We start from the raw sequence: 13,735 nt of genomic DNA on the forward strand, positions 1-13,735 counted from the left end.
TCAAAAGAGTATACTAACAGCTTTCCACTTGAAATCATTATGTTTGACACTCAAAGTGACCCTCTACTTTTTATTAAAGCTAATGGATCAAAGAACTTTTATATTAGAAGTTCTTAAGCTATTATCATAAAACAAGCTGTTATAAAACAAACATCATAGGAATATTCTAAATGTGTTAAACTCATTTTCACAGACAATTCATGTCTACAGATTGAAATATAACCGTTATCAGATATTTTAATATAAATCAATATATCAAATATTTGGTAAGAATTAACTACAAGTATGTAATCTTATTTCATGAATATGTAGTATTTCAAGAAATATATGCATACATAAGTTCTTTCTTACCTTGTTTCAATTGGCTTTTCCACTTGACTCCAAAACATGACTTCCAATTCCAAAGATTACTATTTTCACTATTATCGATTTACTTATTAGTTCACGGACTCCTCCATATATTATTTGCAAATATAAATCTAGGCAATGGTATGATTGTTTAACGCATTACTATACTGCTTACTCTGCCATTTTAAATGCTATCAAAGTCCTCAAAAGGGAGGGAGAGAAGGGGAGAGAGAGAGAGGGAGAAGAAAAGGGAAAGGGAGAGGGAGAGGGAGGGAGAAAGAGAAAGAGGAGGAAGAGGAGGAGGAGGAGGAGAGAGAGAGAGAGAGAGAGAGAGACCATACTGACATACATTAAGGGAATTTGTCAGCCAATGGTACATTCAATATAATGAATCAAAGACAGCCAGGGCCAAAGAACAGACCAGAGAGCTGAGCAATGGAGGGCACAGAAATACATTTTCCTTGTATAATATCTTCACCTGACAAAGCAACTGTGTGCTGTGGAACTAAATGTATACCATAAAGCACAAATACATATGATCTGTTTTAATTATATTTAAAACATAGCTATGTTTAGATTAACTCCAGGCACCTTTCCACAGCAGATAAGTAAACATGAGTCCAGGAGATTATGAAATGTAAGAACAAAGTAAGGATTTGAAAGACCACAAAGGAGAAAATTTCCCCAAAGCTGAATAATTATTTCCATATAAATCACTCTGTGATGTGAAAAAAAAACTGACCTCTCTGACCTGTGAGGTAGTGGAAGAGGAAAGTCAAAATGACAAATTGCTAATCATTCCAAGAGACCCTTTTCCCTTTCCTGATGATGTTTCCTCAGCCTGAGTGGTAGTTTCCTTAGGTAGGTCAATCACAGCAAGCTCCTTCACTATACAAGCAACATCTATCTGTATCTGTGGGATGAACATACCTTAAAACTGGACTTAGTCACAACATTTCTAATAAAGGAAATTATTGTAGGGCATTCTATTTTTCAACATTACATAATAAATGGACCACTTCTTTAAGGAAAAAAAAGCAGTTGCTAGCCTTCCCTAAATTATTCATTATACCTTTATCCCCCGCCATGCTCTGAATTTATCTTGTACCACCAGAAAAAAAAATGAAACCATTGAGTGTTCTGCCACTAGAATGAAATGTTTTACATATTTTGTCACTGTTGCTTAATCCAAGTGCTCTGTGTATTCTTATCTCACTAATTCTGACTACATTTCTATATCACTGGGTCTCGGCAAATAATCTTCCTGTAGTCAACTCTGATCCTTTTGCTTTTCTGCACAAAAACTTCAAATCTCGTATTTTCAGTGTATTATGCCATTCTATCCTTGTGCTTATGACAATAGAATCCCACATGAAAACTCCAAACTCATCTTTCCACATTTACTTGTGACTACTATTCCTGTATTTACCTTTTTACTCCAAATAAACCAAACTTTAGATTTCCGGAACTATGTCTCCTCAATTCCTTCTTTGCTTTTAATCATATCATTCAATCTACTAGCTACCTCCTACATCCAACCTTGCCCCACCAAAATTCACCAAAAATAACATCTAGTTCCCAAAAACTCTCCTAATACTCCACTGCATTGCTATAACCCCTCCTTCTCTGACTTGCCAAATCTTCTAAATCTCTTTGACATCTTTTATCTAATCTCATCTTCTGGTATAGTTATTTGCAAGTCTTATCTTTATAGTTCTAGCACTAGGCCTTGCATATAATATTTTTAAATTTTTCTTTTTTCTTTTCTTTCTTTTCTTTTCTTTTTTTTTTTTTTGCCAGTTATAAGGCTTGAACTCAGGGCCTGGGTGCTGTCCCTGAGCTCTTTTTGCTCAAGGCTAGTGCTCTACCACTTCAGCCACAGTGTCACTTCCAGCTTTTACTGAGCAGTTTATTGGAGATAAGAGTCTCAAAGGCTTTTCTGCCCAGGTTGGCTTCCAACTTCAATCCTCAGATCTCAGCCTTCTGAGTAGCTAGGATTACAGGTGTGAGCCATCAACACCTGGCTTGCATATAATATTTTTAATGGAACCTAAATTATTTTTTAAAATATAAATTCATTCTCTTCTTGATATATACTTTCCTCCCTCTTTTAATTTTTGTTTTCCTTCATTAAAATATAATACAAGTTTCATTAAACAATTTTAGTTCTTATCTTGTTCAAATAGTCTTTGATTTTTCATAAGTTTAGGGGTCCCAGACCTGATTATTCTTGCCAATTTGCTAAATGTGTCACAGCACAACAATTAACAGTTCTCAAATACTCAGCAAAACTCACTGCTCAAGACTACAGGAGGTCAAGTATCTGATTCAAAAACTGGAAACACTCTGGAGTCTAAAACTTCCTGAGTACTGCCATCTACTCACAAGTTTCAAAGTTTGGAGTATTTCAATTTTTGGTTGTTGTTTTTTTTTAACTTTTAGTTTAGGGCTGCTCAACTAATAAAGTATCCAAGCAGATACCCAAGCACAGTTCAAATATCCAAGCAGATATTCAAAACTTCAAAATTTCTGGTATCTGTTTTTGGATACGTAGATACTTAATCTATAACTTAAACATAAGAAATCAATTTAAGATGGTCAGTAGAGGTCTAAATTTGACCTTAGGGCATTGAGTTTAAATCATCAATAGCCTCTTTCTTCAAAACCATCAGAATCAGAAATTGACATCAATGCTCAAGTTTTACCCATTGATGAAGTAATAAATGACAATTTGACAAAGTTTTCTCCACCTAAGCCACATGAGTAGTGACTATTGCTTCTAACTAACACCTGGAGTATGAAGCCAGACATTCATATATGGTAACACAGCCATTCATACATGGTCACAAAAATATAATAGCAAAAGTACAACAGAATACAGAATTAACTAAATGTTAACTTGATTTTTAAAAAGAAAAATGTCTTAACACCAACAAGTCTTGAGTATCTTTTCTGACTCTACCAACACTTTGATAGTGATATAAGCCTAAAGATAATTCTGAATGTATAATTATAAATGAGTCTTTCTTGTCCAAAACCAATTTTGTTTTGGACTTGCAGACTCTTCTTAGCTTCATAGCTAATGTACCTAGTCAATAAATAGGTCAGTTAAATTACCTGCTGAATGAGTGAGCGAGCCTCTTCAGAAATACATTCTGGCATGTTCAACGTAGTGTGAGTATTTATTCCTGCTGGATGGCACTCAACCAAAGTCTGAAACAATCAATCAGGTACATTTCTTACCCCAAATTGTATTATTCTCTGTTCATGACCACATTATAAGTGGTCACAAATGTCCTTTTCCTTCCTTACTGAATGACTGGCTCATAACAAAAAGATTAAATTGTACATGCAAACTAAAAAGGGACTTAATCTCTCTGAAATAATTGAACATTCACAGAAACCTTCAAAGTTTAGAATTGTTGTAATCAATTGTTACATATAGCCTTTACAATATATTTATATATGTACATGTGATTTATAAACTCTACAACAATCTTACATAGGTATGTATACATTTAAGGAACACACACAAAAGCAAAACTATTAATCTCTGTTTTCTTCTCAGGAGGCAATAGGCATAAAACTCTATTTAAGTCTCTAATCTCAAATATGGTATTGATCAGAATATAAATTTTGTCCTTAATCTAGAACACACAGGAACAGAATACAGTATCGAGGAGAAAAAAAAAATGTTAGCTTTAATATTAACATTAATTTTCTAAAAATGAAAATTTCCTCCTCACCAAATCAGAAAATGAAGGGAAGAAATATTTAGTCTTACAACATTGATATATGTCAATATTTTGACATCAGTCCATTCAATGTAATACAATTCTGCTTTTCAAAACCTGAAAACTTAAACTTCTTTGCTTAGTCAGTCCCTGACCTAAAAACTAAAGGCAAAGGCTAACATTCTCAATTTGAAATCAAGGTGGCATCTGGATAAATGTATTAAATGTCCAGGTCACTGCTTACCTTGCCAGTGAGAAGTTCAAAGAGGACAGCACCTAAACTCCACCAATCACAGGCTTCTGTTTCTTCTGTGATAGCTCCAACCTCTAAGCACACCAAAAGAGGTTGATATTAAAATTCCAAAGGTCAATTAAACTTTCAAAATTAACATGTATTAGCAAGGTGACCTTTTTAATGCTGAGAGAGCATATACTAAATACTACTGGGCTTTCAAAATTCCTGAAAGTTACTTATCCCTTTGGTCACCTACTGTGGTTGCAGTTTTTTTTTCTTTCGCAGTCATACATTAAACAGACATTTGTTCTTCAGTTGATACAGGGACACCTTCAAGATGCTATGCAGAAAGTTACATGAACTTACTAGATCAGCATTTTGCTTAATGTGTAAAAAACAAAAAAGCAGAACCAATTCTACCACAAAAATCATTCTTTTTGTTTGTTTTAGAAATAACAACTTTACGTCCAGAGATAAGTTTACAAATTATCTAAACCAGTAATAATACTATTACTTACAGGTTAAAAAACCAGAGAACTGAAATGCTTTATCCAATGCTACATGGTAGCTGAATAAAGATCTAAGTTTTGGGTTTCATCAAGAGGAGCAGGAAAAAAAAATAAGAGGAGCAGGAAAAATGCTAGCTCACCCAATTTAGAAATATAGATGGATACACTGTTTTAAGCCACAAAGTGAGTCTATTAGCTAAGAACGTTCAGAATGCCCATAAATTAGTATTATATCTGTGTTGTCCCATCACTCACTAGCACAAGTTCCTGAAAGACAATGTCTCATTTCACTTTTGTCTGTTATGACTTTATTTATTTAGGGGGTGTGTGCTTGTATGTTGAGACGGGGCTCTCTGTAACCCAAATTGGCCTCAAACTTGTGATCCTTTTGCCTTTGCTTCTCCAGTGCTGGTATCACAAGGTATGTGTCATCATGTCCAGCTTCATGTCACCATTTTGGGGACTTTTGACTCCTAAGTCATGTTTTATATCTGTCCTTTTATAGCAACATTCTACTATTCAACAAATATGTCACCAATATCTGCCCCTTTGATTGCATTCACTCACACAAATATTCTACTACATGACTACTATCTTCTACACCTGTAACAGCAATGTTCAGGAGTCTGTAAGTGATTAGGTTGGAACTTACAAAGTTCCAACATGGGACTCAGCACCCAGCCTTCCACATGGACTATGTGGAAAAACCAACCACGCTACTCTTTTGTTGTTGGTGGTGGTAATGATTATGGGGCTAAACTCAGGGCCTGGGCACTCTCCCTGAGGTCTTTTGCTGAAGGCTGGCATTCTACCACTTTGAGCCACAGCACCATTTCTGGTTTTCTGGTGGTTACTTGGAGATAAAGAGTCTCAAAGACTTTCCTGCCTGGGTTGGCTTCAAACTGCAATCCTTAGATCTCAGCCTCCTGAATAGCTAGGATTACAGTCATGAGCCACCAGTGCCTGGCACACTACTCTTAAGATAGCTTGAGCTTTAAGTCTTGAAGCAAAGAAAAAAAGAACAACACCAAAAACCCCATCATTTCCTATATACAACAACAGAACTGTTCCATGTCAGCCACCTTTTCCCATATGCCCTCTTCTGGGCTCCAAATAGTCTATGTAGGAGTACACCCTTCATGAGTTGCTTCTACTAGCCTGCTCTCTTCCTGCAGTGCTTTATCTCAAATCATAACCTCTATACTACCTAGCTGCTCTCAGCTAGCTAGTAAAACAGATATTAACTAATTCCAACTACTATTTGAGCAACTGAAAAACTCCAATTTTCCTAGAGTGATATAAAAGTGCTTATTTGAAAAATTATGGGTTACTTCCCTAGTAATATAGTTTTAATCACATATAGTATAGCAGATCTATATGATGAGATGTTGCTTTCATAAAATATAAACTAGTATATAACATATATATATATATATATATATATATTGCTTGTTAAAGGCTACATAACAGAAATCTAATTTTTTTTCAATATGCACTTTCACTAGTGAGAAAATATTTTAGTGACTTGCCCTTGGAGTGAGATTTTGATACCTATTAAGCTACATAAATATCAGAGGATACAATTTCTAAAAGTATTGTAAGATGATGTAAAAACACTTGGACTTATTGGAAAATAAGTTCATTTTGGAAAAGGGAAGACAAAGCAATGCAGGATCACCCTTCCTAAGAATCTGTTCACCTAGCTTTCTCCAATTCCTCCCTCCAGAGGAACTACTAGCTAGTACAGAATGACCGAGCAGCACGTGGACAAAGATAACCTTTGGTGACCCTTAACAACTATCCCTATCCTCTGTCTTTTATTCCCCTTTTTTCTTCCATCCTTCTCTGACTTTCATTGCTTCTTCCACTGACAGCCTGCTTCATTCACTACCCCATCCTAATTCTTTCTTCCTTCCTCTTCAATATAATTAGTTGAGTGTTCCAATCATACTCAGGCCTAGTATGTCAGTTTTTTTATTGCTATGATGAAAAATAAATAAAACCCCGAGAAAAACAACTTACAGCAGGAAAAGTTTTTTAGTTCAGTTTCAGAGGTCTCAGTACCAAGATAAGGCAGAATATCATGGCAGGGAGTACATAGGAAAGTTAAAGCTGCTCACTGCATTGTAACCAGGAAGCAGAGAAACAGAGAGGCTGAAGATAATATGTCCTTCTAGATTCTAACCTTAGTCCTGTCACTTCCAAATAATGCCCATCAAATCATGAGGCCATCAGTGGATCAATCCATTGATGAGGTTAGAATTCTCCTGATCCAATCATCTTCCAAAAAGTCTCCCTGCTAGCACATAAACCTTTACCACAAGATCCTTGTGGGCCATTTCAGATGCAAACTACAGAAGCCTAGAACTACTGCTGCACCCATCAGCAGTCCAAAAGTATTTAGAGCACTAAGTCGTATGTTATCTTTGAAATGACTGGATAACAACTATAAAAAAGGTATTTTTGTGTTCATTGGAACATGGGAGAAAAAGACACTAAATAAATTATAAGTCCATCACCTTATCACTGCAACTTGAAACTCTGCTGAGATTTTTATTAAGCTAGTATTCATTAATTAATATGAAATTGAGATCCTGAGCTGCTGTCCTTGATTTCCTGAGATGATTGTAAGCTACTATTAAGTTGTATAGTTAGGCAAGATGAAAAGAACTTTCTTTCTTTTTTTTCTTTTTTTTTTTTGGGAGGGGAGGGTCTGGTCGTGGGGCCTGAACTCTGGGCCTGAGCGCTGTCCTTCAGCTCTTCAGCTCAAGGCTAGCGCTCTACCACTTGAGCCACAGCACCACTTCCAGCTTTTTTCTTTTTGCTTATGTGGTGCTGAGGAATTGCACCCAGGGCCTCAGGCATGCAAGGCAAGCGCTCTACCATTGAGCCACCTTCCCAGCCCCAAAAGAAGAACTTTCTAATAGCTAAGAGGTTTAAATACTAGAACAAGTGGAAGTAAGTATTGACAGAACTTCTTCTTTACATATGTTAAAATAGTCTTTCTTCTTTCCAACATCAGACTGAATGACTTTGGTTATCCTTTTATCATCCCTGAGGAACAGTAATTCCTGGACTTCTTTAATATGTACACTGAAATTGCATTGCTTAAAAAAGAACCTTTAGTTATATGACAATCCAACCCTCTACTCTAAAATTGCTTTATACACAATGTCTAGATTTAAAAAATTGAGCACAAATCCAAAGCACTGATTTATATAGAAAGCTAAAAGATCACTATTATATACACTCAGATGTAAGTGTCTAACATCAAAAGTAGAGACTAAAGAAATACCAAATCATGGTGCTTAAAAAAAGTTTAAGGTAGTAAATCTAGGAAACACACACACACACATTCCTTTATTGGCAGTACTAGAGTTTGAACTCAGAGCCTTTCACCTGCTAGGCAAGCATTTTGTCACTTAAGCCACACCCCTAACAGGAAATCCCTTTAGATTATGACCTCAAATGTGAACAACTTTGAAAAAAGGCATTTTAAAGACTATATCCTATAAACTGTGTCTTTTTCCGTACAGAAACTTCTTAGTTGCATAGAATCCCATTTGTCAATTCTTTCTTTGATTTGCTGAGCCCCTGGAACGTTACTCTGTCTGTGCTGAGAAGTCCTAATGTTTCTCCTATGCCTTCCTGTATTAGTTGCATTGTTTCAGGTCTTACATTGAGGTCTTTGGTCCATTTTGAATTGATATTCCTACAGGGTTACAGGGATCCAGTTTCAGTTTTCCTCATGTGGATATCCAGTTTTCTCACCACCATTTGTTGAAGAGGCTGTCTTTTTTCTATCCTATTTTTTTTTGCTCTCTTATTAAATATTAGAAGATTGTAGGTCTGGATTTATTTCTGGGTCTTCTATTCTGTCCCATTGGTCATTGGACCTGTTTCTGTGCCAGTATCAAGCTGTTTTTGTTATAACAGCTCTGGAATAGAGTTTGAAGTCTAGAACTGTTATACCTCCAGCACTACTTTTTGACCTGTTACTTTTGCAATTCAGGGCCTTTAATGATTCCATATGAATTTTTAGATTGTTTTCTCAATCTGAGTGAAGAATGACATAGGTATTTTGATGAGTGTTGTACTGAATTTGTGGGCAGTCTTAGGCAGTATTGCCATTTTCATGATATTAATTCTGCCAATCTGAAACACGGGAGACATAGTAAACAAGCTAAACAGACAGTCTTTAGAATGAGAGATCTCAGCTAGCTACACATCAGACAATGGCCTAATGTCTAGAATATACAAAGAGTTCAAGAAAATAACCCTCAAAGAATCAACAATCCAATTAATAAATGGACAAACAAACTGGAGACTTCTCAAAAGGAAAAACAGCCACTAGATATGTAAAAAAATGTTCAATATCTCAGACCTCAGGACCAATGGAATAGAATTGAAAACCCAGAAATGAACCTACAGACCTATAGCCATCTAATCTTCGATAAGGGAGCTAAAACAATAGAATGGAAGACAGCCAGCCTCTTCAGTAAATGGTGCTGGCAAAACTGGTTAACTACATGTAGAAAACTAAAGCTAGATCCTTATATATCACCCTGCACCAGAATCAACTCCAAATGGATCAAAGACCTTGAACTCAAAGCAGACACTCTGAAAACATTACAGGATGGAATAGGAGAAACCCTAGGTCTCCTTGGCTCAGGCCGAAATTTTCTGAATAGAGACCCGGAAACACAACAAATCAAAGAAAGGCTGGACAAATGGGATTGTATAAGGTTGCAGAGCTTCTGCAGGGCAAATGACATAGCTAGCAAGATCAATAGAAAGCCCACGGACTGGGAGAAGATCTTTACTAGCCATACAACGGACAAGGGTCTCATATCTAAAATATACTTGGAACTCAAAAAATTAAACCACCCAACAACAAATCCTCAAAGAAACAACTGCCCAATAAGTAAGTGGGCGAAAGACTTAAAGAGAAGCTTCTCTGAAGAAGAAAGAAGGATGGCCAATAGACACATGAAGAAATGTTCAACATCCCTAGCCATAAAAGAAATGCAAATCAAAACAACATTGAGATATCACCTCACTCCAGTTAGAACAGCAAAAATCAAGAACTCTAACAACAACAGATGCTGGAGGGGATGTGGACAGAAAGGAACCTTACTTCATTGTTGGTGGGAATGTAAACTTGTTCAACCACTTTGGAAAGCAGTATGGAGGTTCCTCAAAAGACTCCACATAGAGCTCCCCAACGACCCAGCAATCCCACTTTTGGGCATTTACCCAAATGATCACAAACAAGGCCACACTAAAGCTACCAGCACAACTATGTTTATTGCAGCATTATTTACCATAGCTAAGACATGGAACCAACCCAGATGCCCCTCAGTAGATGAATGGATCAAGAAGATGTGGTATATATACACAATGGAATTCTATGCCTCCATCAGAAAGAATGACATTTCCCCATTTGTTAGGAAATGGAAAGGCTTGGAAAAAATTATATTAAGTGAAGTAAGCCAGGCCCAAAGAAACATAGGTCCCATGGTTTCCCTTATTTGCAATATCTAGTATAGGTATGAGTCAAGCAGAAAAAGTCAGATAATGTGATGTTAGGAAAACGAAACCTCAAATATGTATTTTAATGTTTTTGTTTCTTTCATGCATGTGTTTCTAACGCATTTATAAGATTATTTCTTTGTTGCTTTGTATGTCCCTCCCCCACAGTGTAACCCCCGCTTTCACTATATTTGATGTCAGTATAACATGTGGAGGAGATGGGGACAAACAAGTCGTTTAAGGATTCAGGTGGACCTGTTGCAACAATGAGAAGTACAAAAAGTCATGTCAAAACCAGCTTTACAATGTCGGTGGGGGGGGGAGGGGGGTATGATTGGGTGGGAGGGAGGGGGGAGGCTGGGAAGGGAGGTGAAGGGTAAACAAAGGAGGAGGCTGCAATGCTTGGTAAGAAATGTATGCATTATCCTGCCCATGTAATTGTAACCCCTCTGTACAGTATGTTCTCAAATAAAATAAAATAAAATTTAAAAAAAAAAATGTTCAATATCTCTGGCCATAAAGGAAATTCAAATCAAAACAACACTAACTCTCACCTCAGTTAGAAGGGCCATCAACAAGAATAAAAGCAACAATAAATGCTGGCACAGATATGAGAGAAAAGGAACCCTAACACACTGTTGGTGGGAATGCAAACTTCTTCAACCACTCTGGAAAGCAGTTTGAAGATTTCTCTGAAACTAAACATAGAACTATTTTATGATTCAGCAATACCACTCAGGAACATTTATCCAAAAGATTACAAATCAGAATTCAGCAAAGAAACTCACACAACCATGTTTACTGCTGTACCATTCACCATAGCCAGGTATGGAAAAAGTCCAGATGACCTTCAATAGATGAATGGATCAAGAAAATGGGTATGCATAAACAATGAAATTTTACTCATTCTTCAGGAAGAATATTACGTCATTTGCAAAGAAACAGATAGGCATAGAAAAAATTGTGTTAAGTAAGTAAGGCCCAGAGAGACAAAGGAAAATTATTTTTCTCACATGTAGAAGGTAGAACTAATTTATAAATATATAAGTAAACATATGTGGCGTTGTATGCAAATATACACAAATGTATTAACCAAAGATAGTATTTGCAGGGACAATTCAAATTGTGTAATTCCTTGGAAAAAAATGAACTCAAAGTCCAACAAAATGAAAACCAGGAAACTAAACTTGAATGGCATGTGTGGGAAGAGATCAAGAAGAAGAGGGTAGACAAATGAGAGGAAGGGGGAAGAACGCAGTCACACTATGAAATTAAGAAAACAGAGGGAAAGAGTTGGGTTGGGAGTGTGGAGGGAGACTGATAAAAGGGGTAGCATTGATCCAAGAAGCACTGTACTTATAAACTGACTTGCTGAACTGTAACTGCTTTGAACAACTACTTAAAACGTAATAAAAAAATTGGTCAATATTCAAAATACTCTTCCTGTACAGCAAGATATTAAGTTTCTATGTATGCCCCTTCCCCCACTAGTCCATTCTGTATGTGTGATTTCTAGGCGAGGCAAAGCAGTGTCCTTATTCTCCAGAGTGCAGTGGTATTATAGGCATTAATCGAAGTAATGGGATGGGAGATGAGAGTGGAACTAGAAAATTTCTCAGGATGAAAATTCAGAAAAAGATAACAATACTCAAGAATCCTAGATTTTTGTCTCTGCATCAAATTGATGTACTGCCAGGGCTCTAGCTATTCTGCTGGCCGAGCTTGGCTGGGGGATATCACTGACTGTCTCTGAAAATGAGGACAAAAGACTTCTAACATTCTTTCCACCTCTTACAGCTTTAATTTTATCATCACGAAAAGTGCTTTCAAAAGCACTCGGGAGCTTTTCTTAACTTCTTATCCCTCCATTAGTTAAAGATGCCCAATGAGTGGGATTATGTTGCTGAGTCCTTTTCTCAGGCTTCTTGCCTCCTCCCACCCTTCTCTGAGAACCATCACCTGGTGGCGAGAGGAGGGAATTGATGTCACCACCGGATCTAACCATTACGAGAGACATAGAAACAGTTCTAGATTTCAACTCATCCAAAAAATCATAAGCATCAAGCATGTGCAAAATTGCACATTTCATCTAATACAGTCCATCCTGCTTCTAACTACAATATTGATTGATCCTAATGATTCAAAACAGCATATTTGATTGGCGAAGAGACACATTTAGATAAAAATGATAAAGGTGTCACAATATAAAACTTGTCTTCCTCTGTTTTACTTAAGTTTAACAGCTCATAGAACATTCTTCAGCTAGCCACAATATTTCTCTGAAAAATAATATGACTAAAATGCTTGTTAAAACATTAGAGTTTTAAAAGCCTACAGCAATTTTCTAAGTCTCACCTTTACAGTCAAATAGTGTTTAGCCAGACTCCAAAAATAAAACTATAGTAAATCTAGGTCCTCAGGCAGCCATGTGATGTCTCTATTTGTACAGGAAGTGAGGCAAAGAAGCAAAGTGTACACTATCACACTTGAGCAGGTCTGGAGGACAGTGGAAATGCCGCCATTCCAACCCCTCCAAGTCATGACATCTAGTTATCTGCCTCTTAACACTGTGCAGTTTCAACTACACGAGTCTACAAAAGATAAGACTCAAAACTAAAATAAAAGACAGCTAAAATGCTTGGAAAATTGTATTTGAATTTTTTTAACTAGAAAATGTGGGTTAAATTCAGAGTTTTCTTTGTTGTTGTTCTTGCTTTTGTTTTATCAGTCTTGCCATATAATACAGACTGGCATGGAACTCGTTATATAGCTTAGGCTGTCCTCAAACTCACGATCCTCCAGTCTCAGCCTCCCAAGTGACAGGATTACAGTCAGGAGCCACCAACCTGGCTAGACATAGTTTTGAATGAAAACAAACCTTTCTACAAAGCTTTATTAAAAGGAATTGTGGCAATTGTGATTCCTTGATATCCCGAATTCAGATTTTGCTTTTCTCAGTTCTATACTTCCCCCAGTTATAGCTTCTAACATTACTATTTGTCCCTCCAAAATAGTTTTTTTTCCCCCTTGGGGAAAGGGTGGCAGTACTAGAGTTTGACATAGAACCCTGAGTTTGATAAGCAAGTGAACTACCACTTCAGCCACACTCCTAGTCCTTCAGAATTTTCTTTCTTTTTTTTTTTTTCTTAGAATTTACATACAGAAAAATTCTCTTTTATGGGTGGGGTTGGGAAAGAATATGGGAGGGGTGACATGGATCAAGATGCATTGCACTTATAAACTGATTTGTTGAACTGAAATGCATTTGTACAACTACTTGAAGATATTTTTTAAAAGGAAGAAACCCTATTTTAATGTAGAATAATTAAATATTTCTCCAAACTCTCTTCCTTAACTATAACTCTTAAAATACAGAA

The 13,735-nt window shown here is 36.5% G+C and overlaps 1 protein-coding gene across 3 annotated transcripts in view; it reads right to left on the minus strand.

Annotated features, from left to right (window-relative positions):
* Rps6kc1 (ribosomal protein S6 kinase C1) overlaps window positions 1-13,735 on the minus strand; it is a 155,111-nt gene that overhangs the window by 5,310 nt on the left and 136,066 nt on the right. For all 3 annotated transcript variants that reach the window (XM_042681891.1, XM_042681890.1, XM_042681892.1), the window contains 2 exons: window positions 4,327-4,409; window positions 3,466-3,561 (listed from right to left, as the gene is read on the minus strand). In XM_042681891.1, the coding sequence (XP_042537825.1) occupies window positions 3,466-3,561; window positions 4,327-4,409 (179 nt within the window). The remainder of the gene's footprint in view (window positions 1-3,465; window positions 3,562-4,326; window positions 4,410-13,735) is intronic.

The sequence above is a fragment of the Dipodomys spectabilis genome, unplaced genomic scaffold (genome assembly GCF_019054845.1).
Source record: "Dipodomys spectabilis isolate Male_0828 unplaced genomic scaffold, ASM1905484v1 ptg000069l, whole genome shotgun sequence".
In the NCBI taxonomy this organism is placed as follows: Eukaryota; Metazoa; Chordata; class Mammalia; order Rodentia; family Heteromyidae; genus Dipodomys; species Dipodomys spectabilis.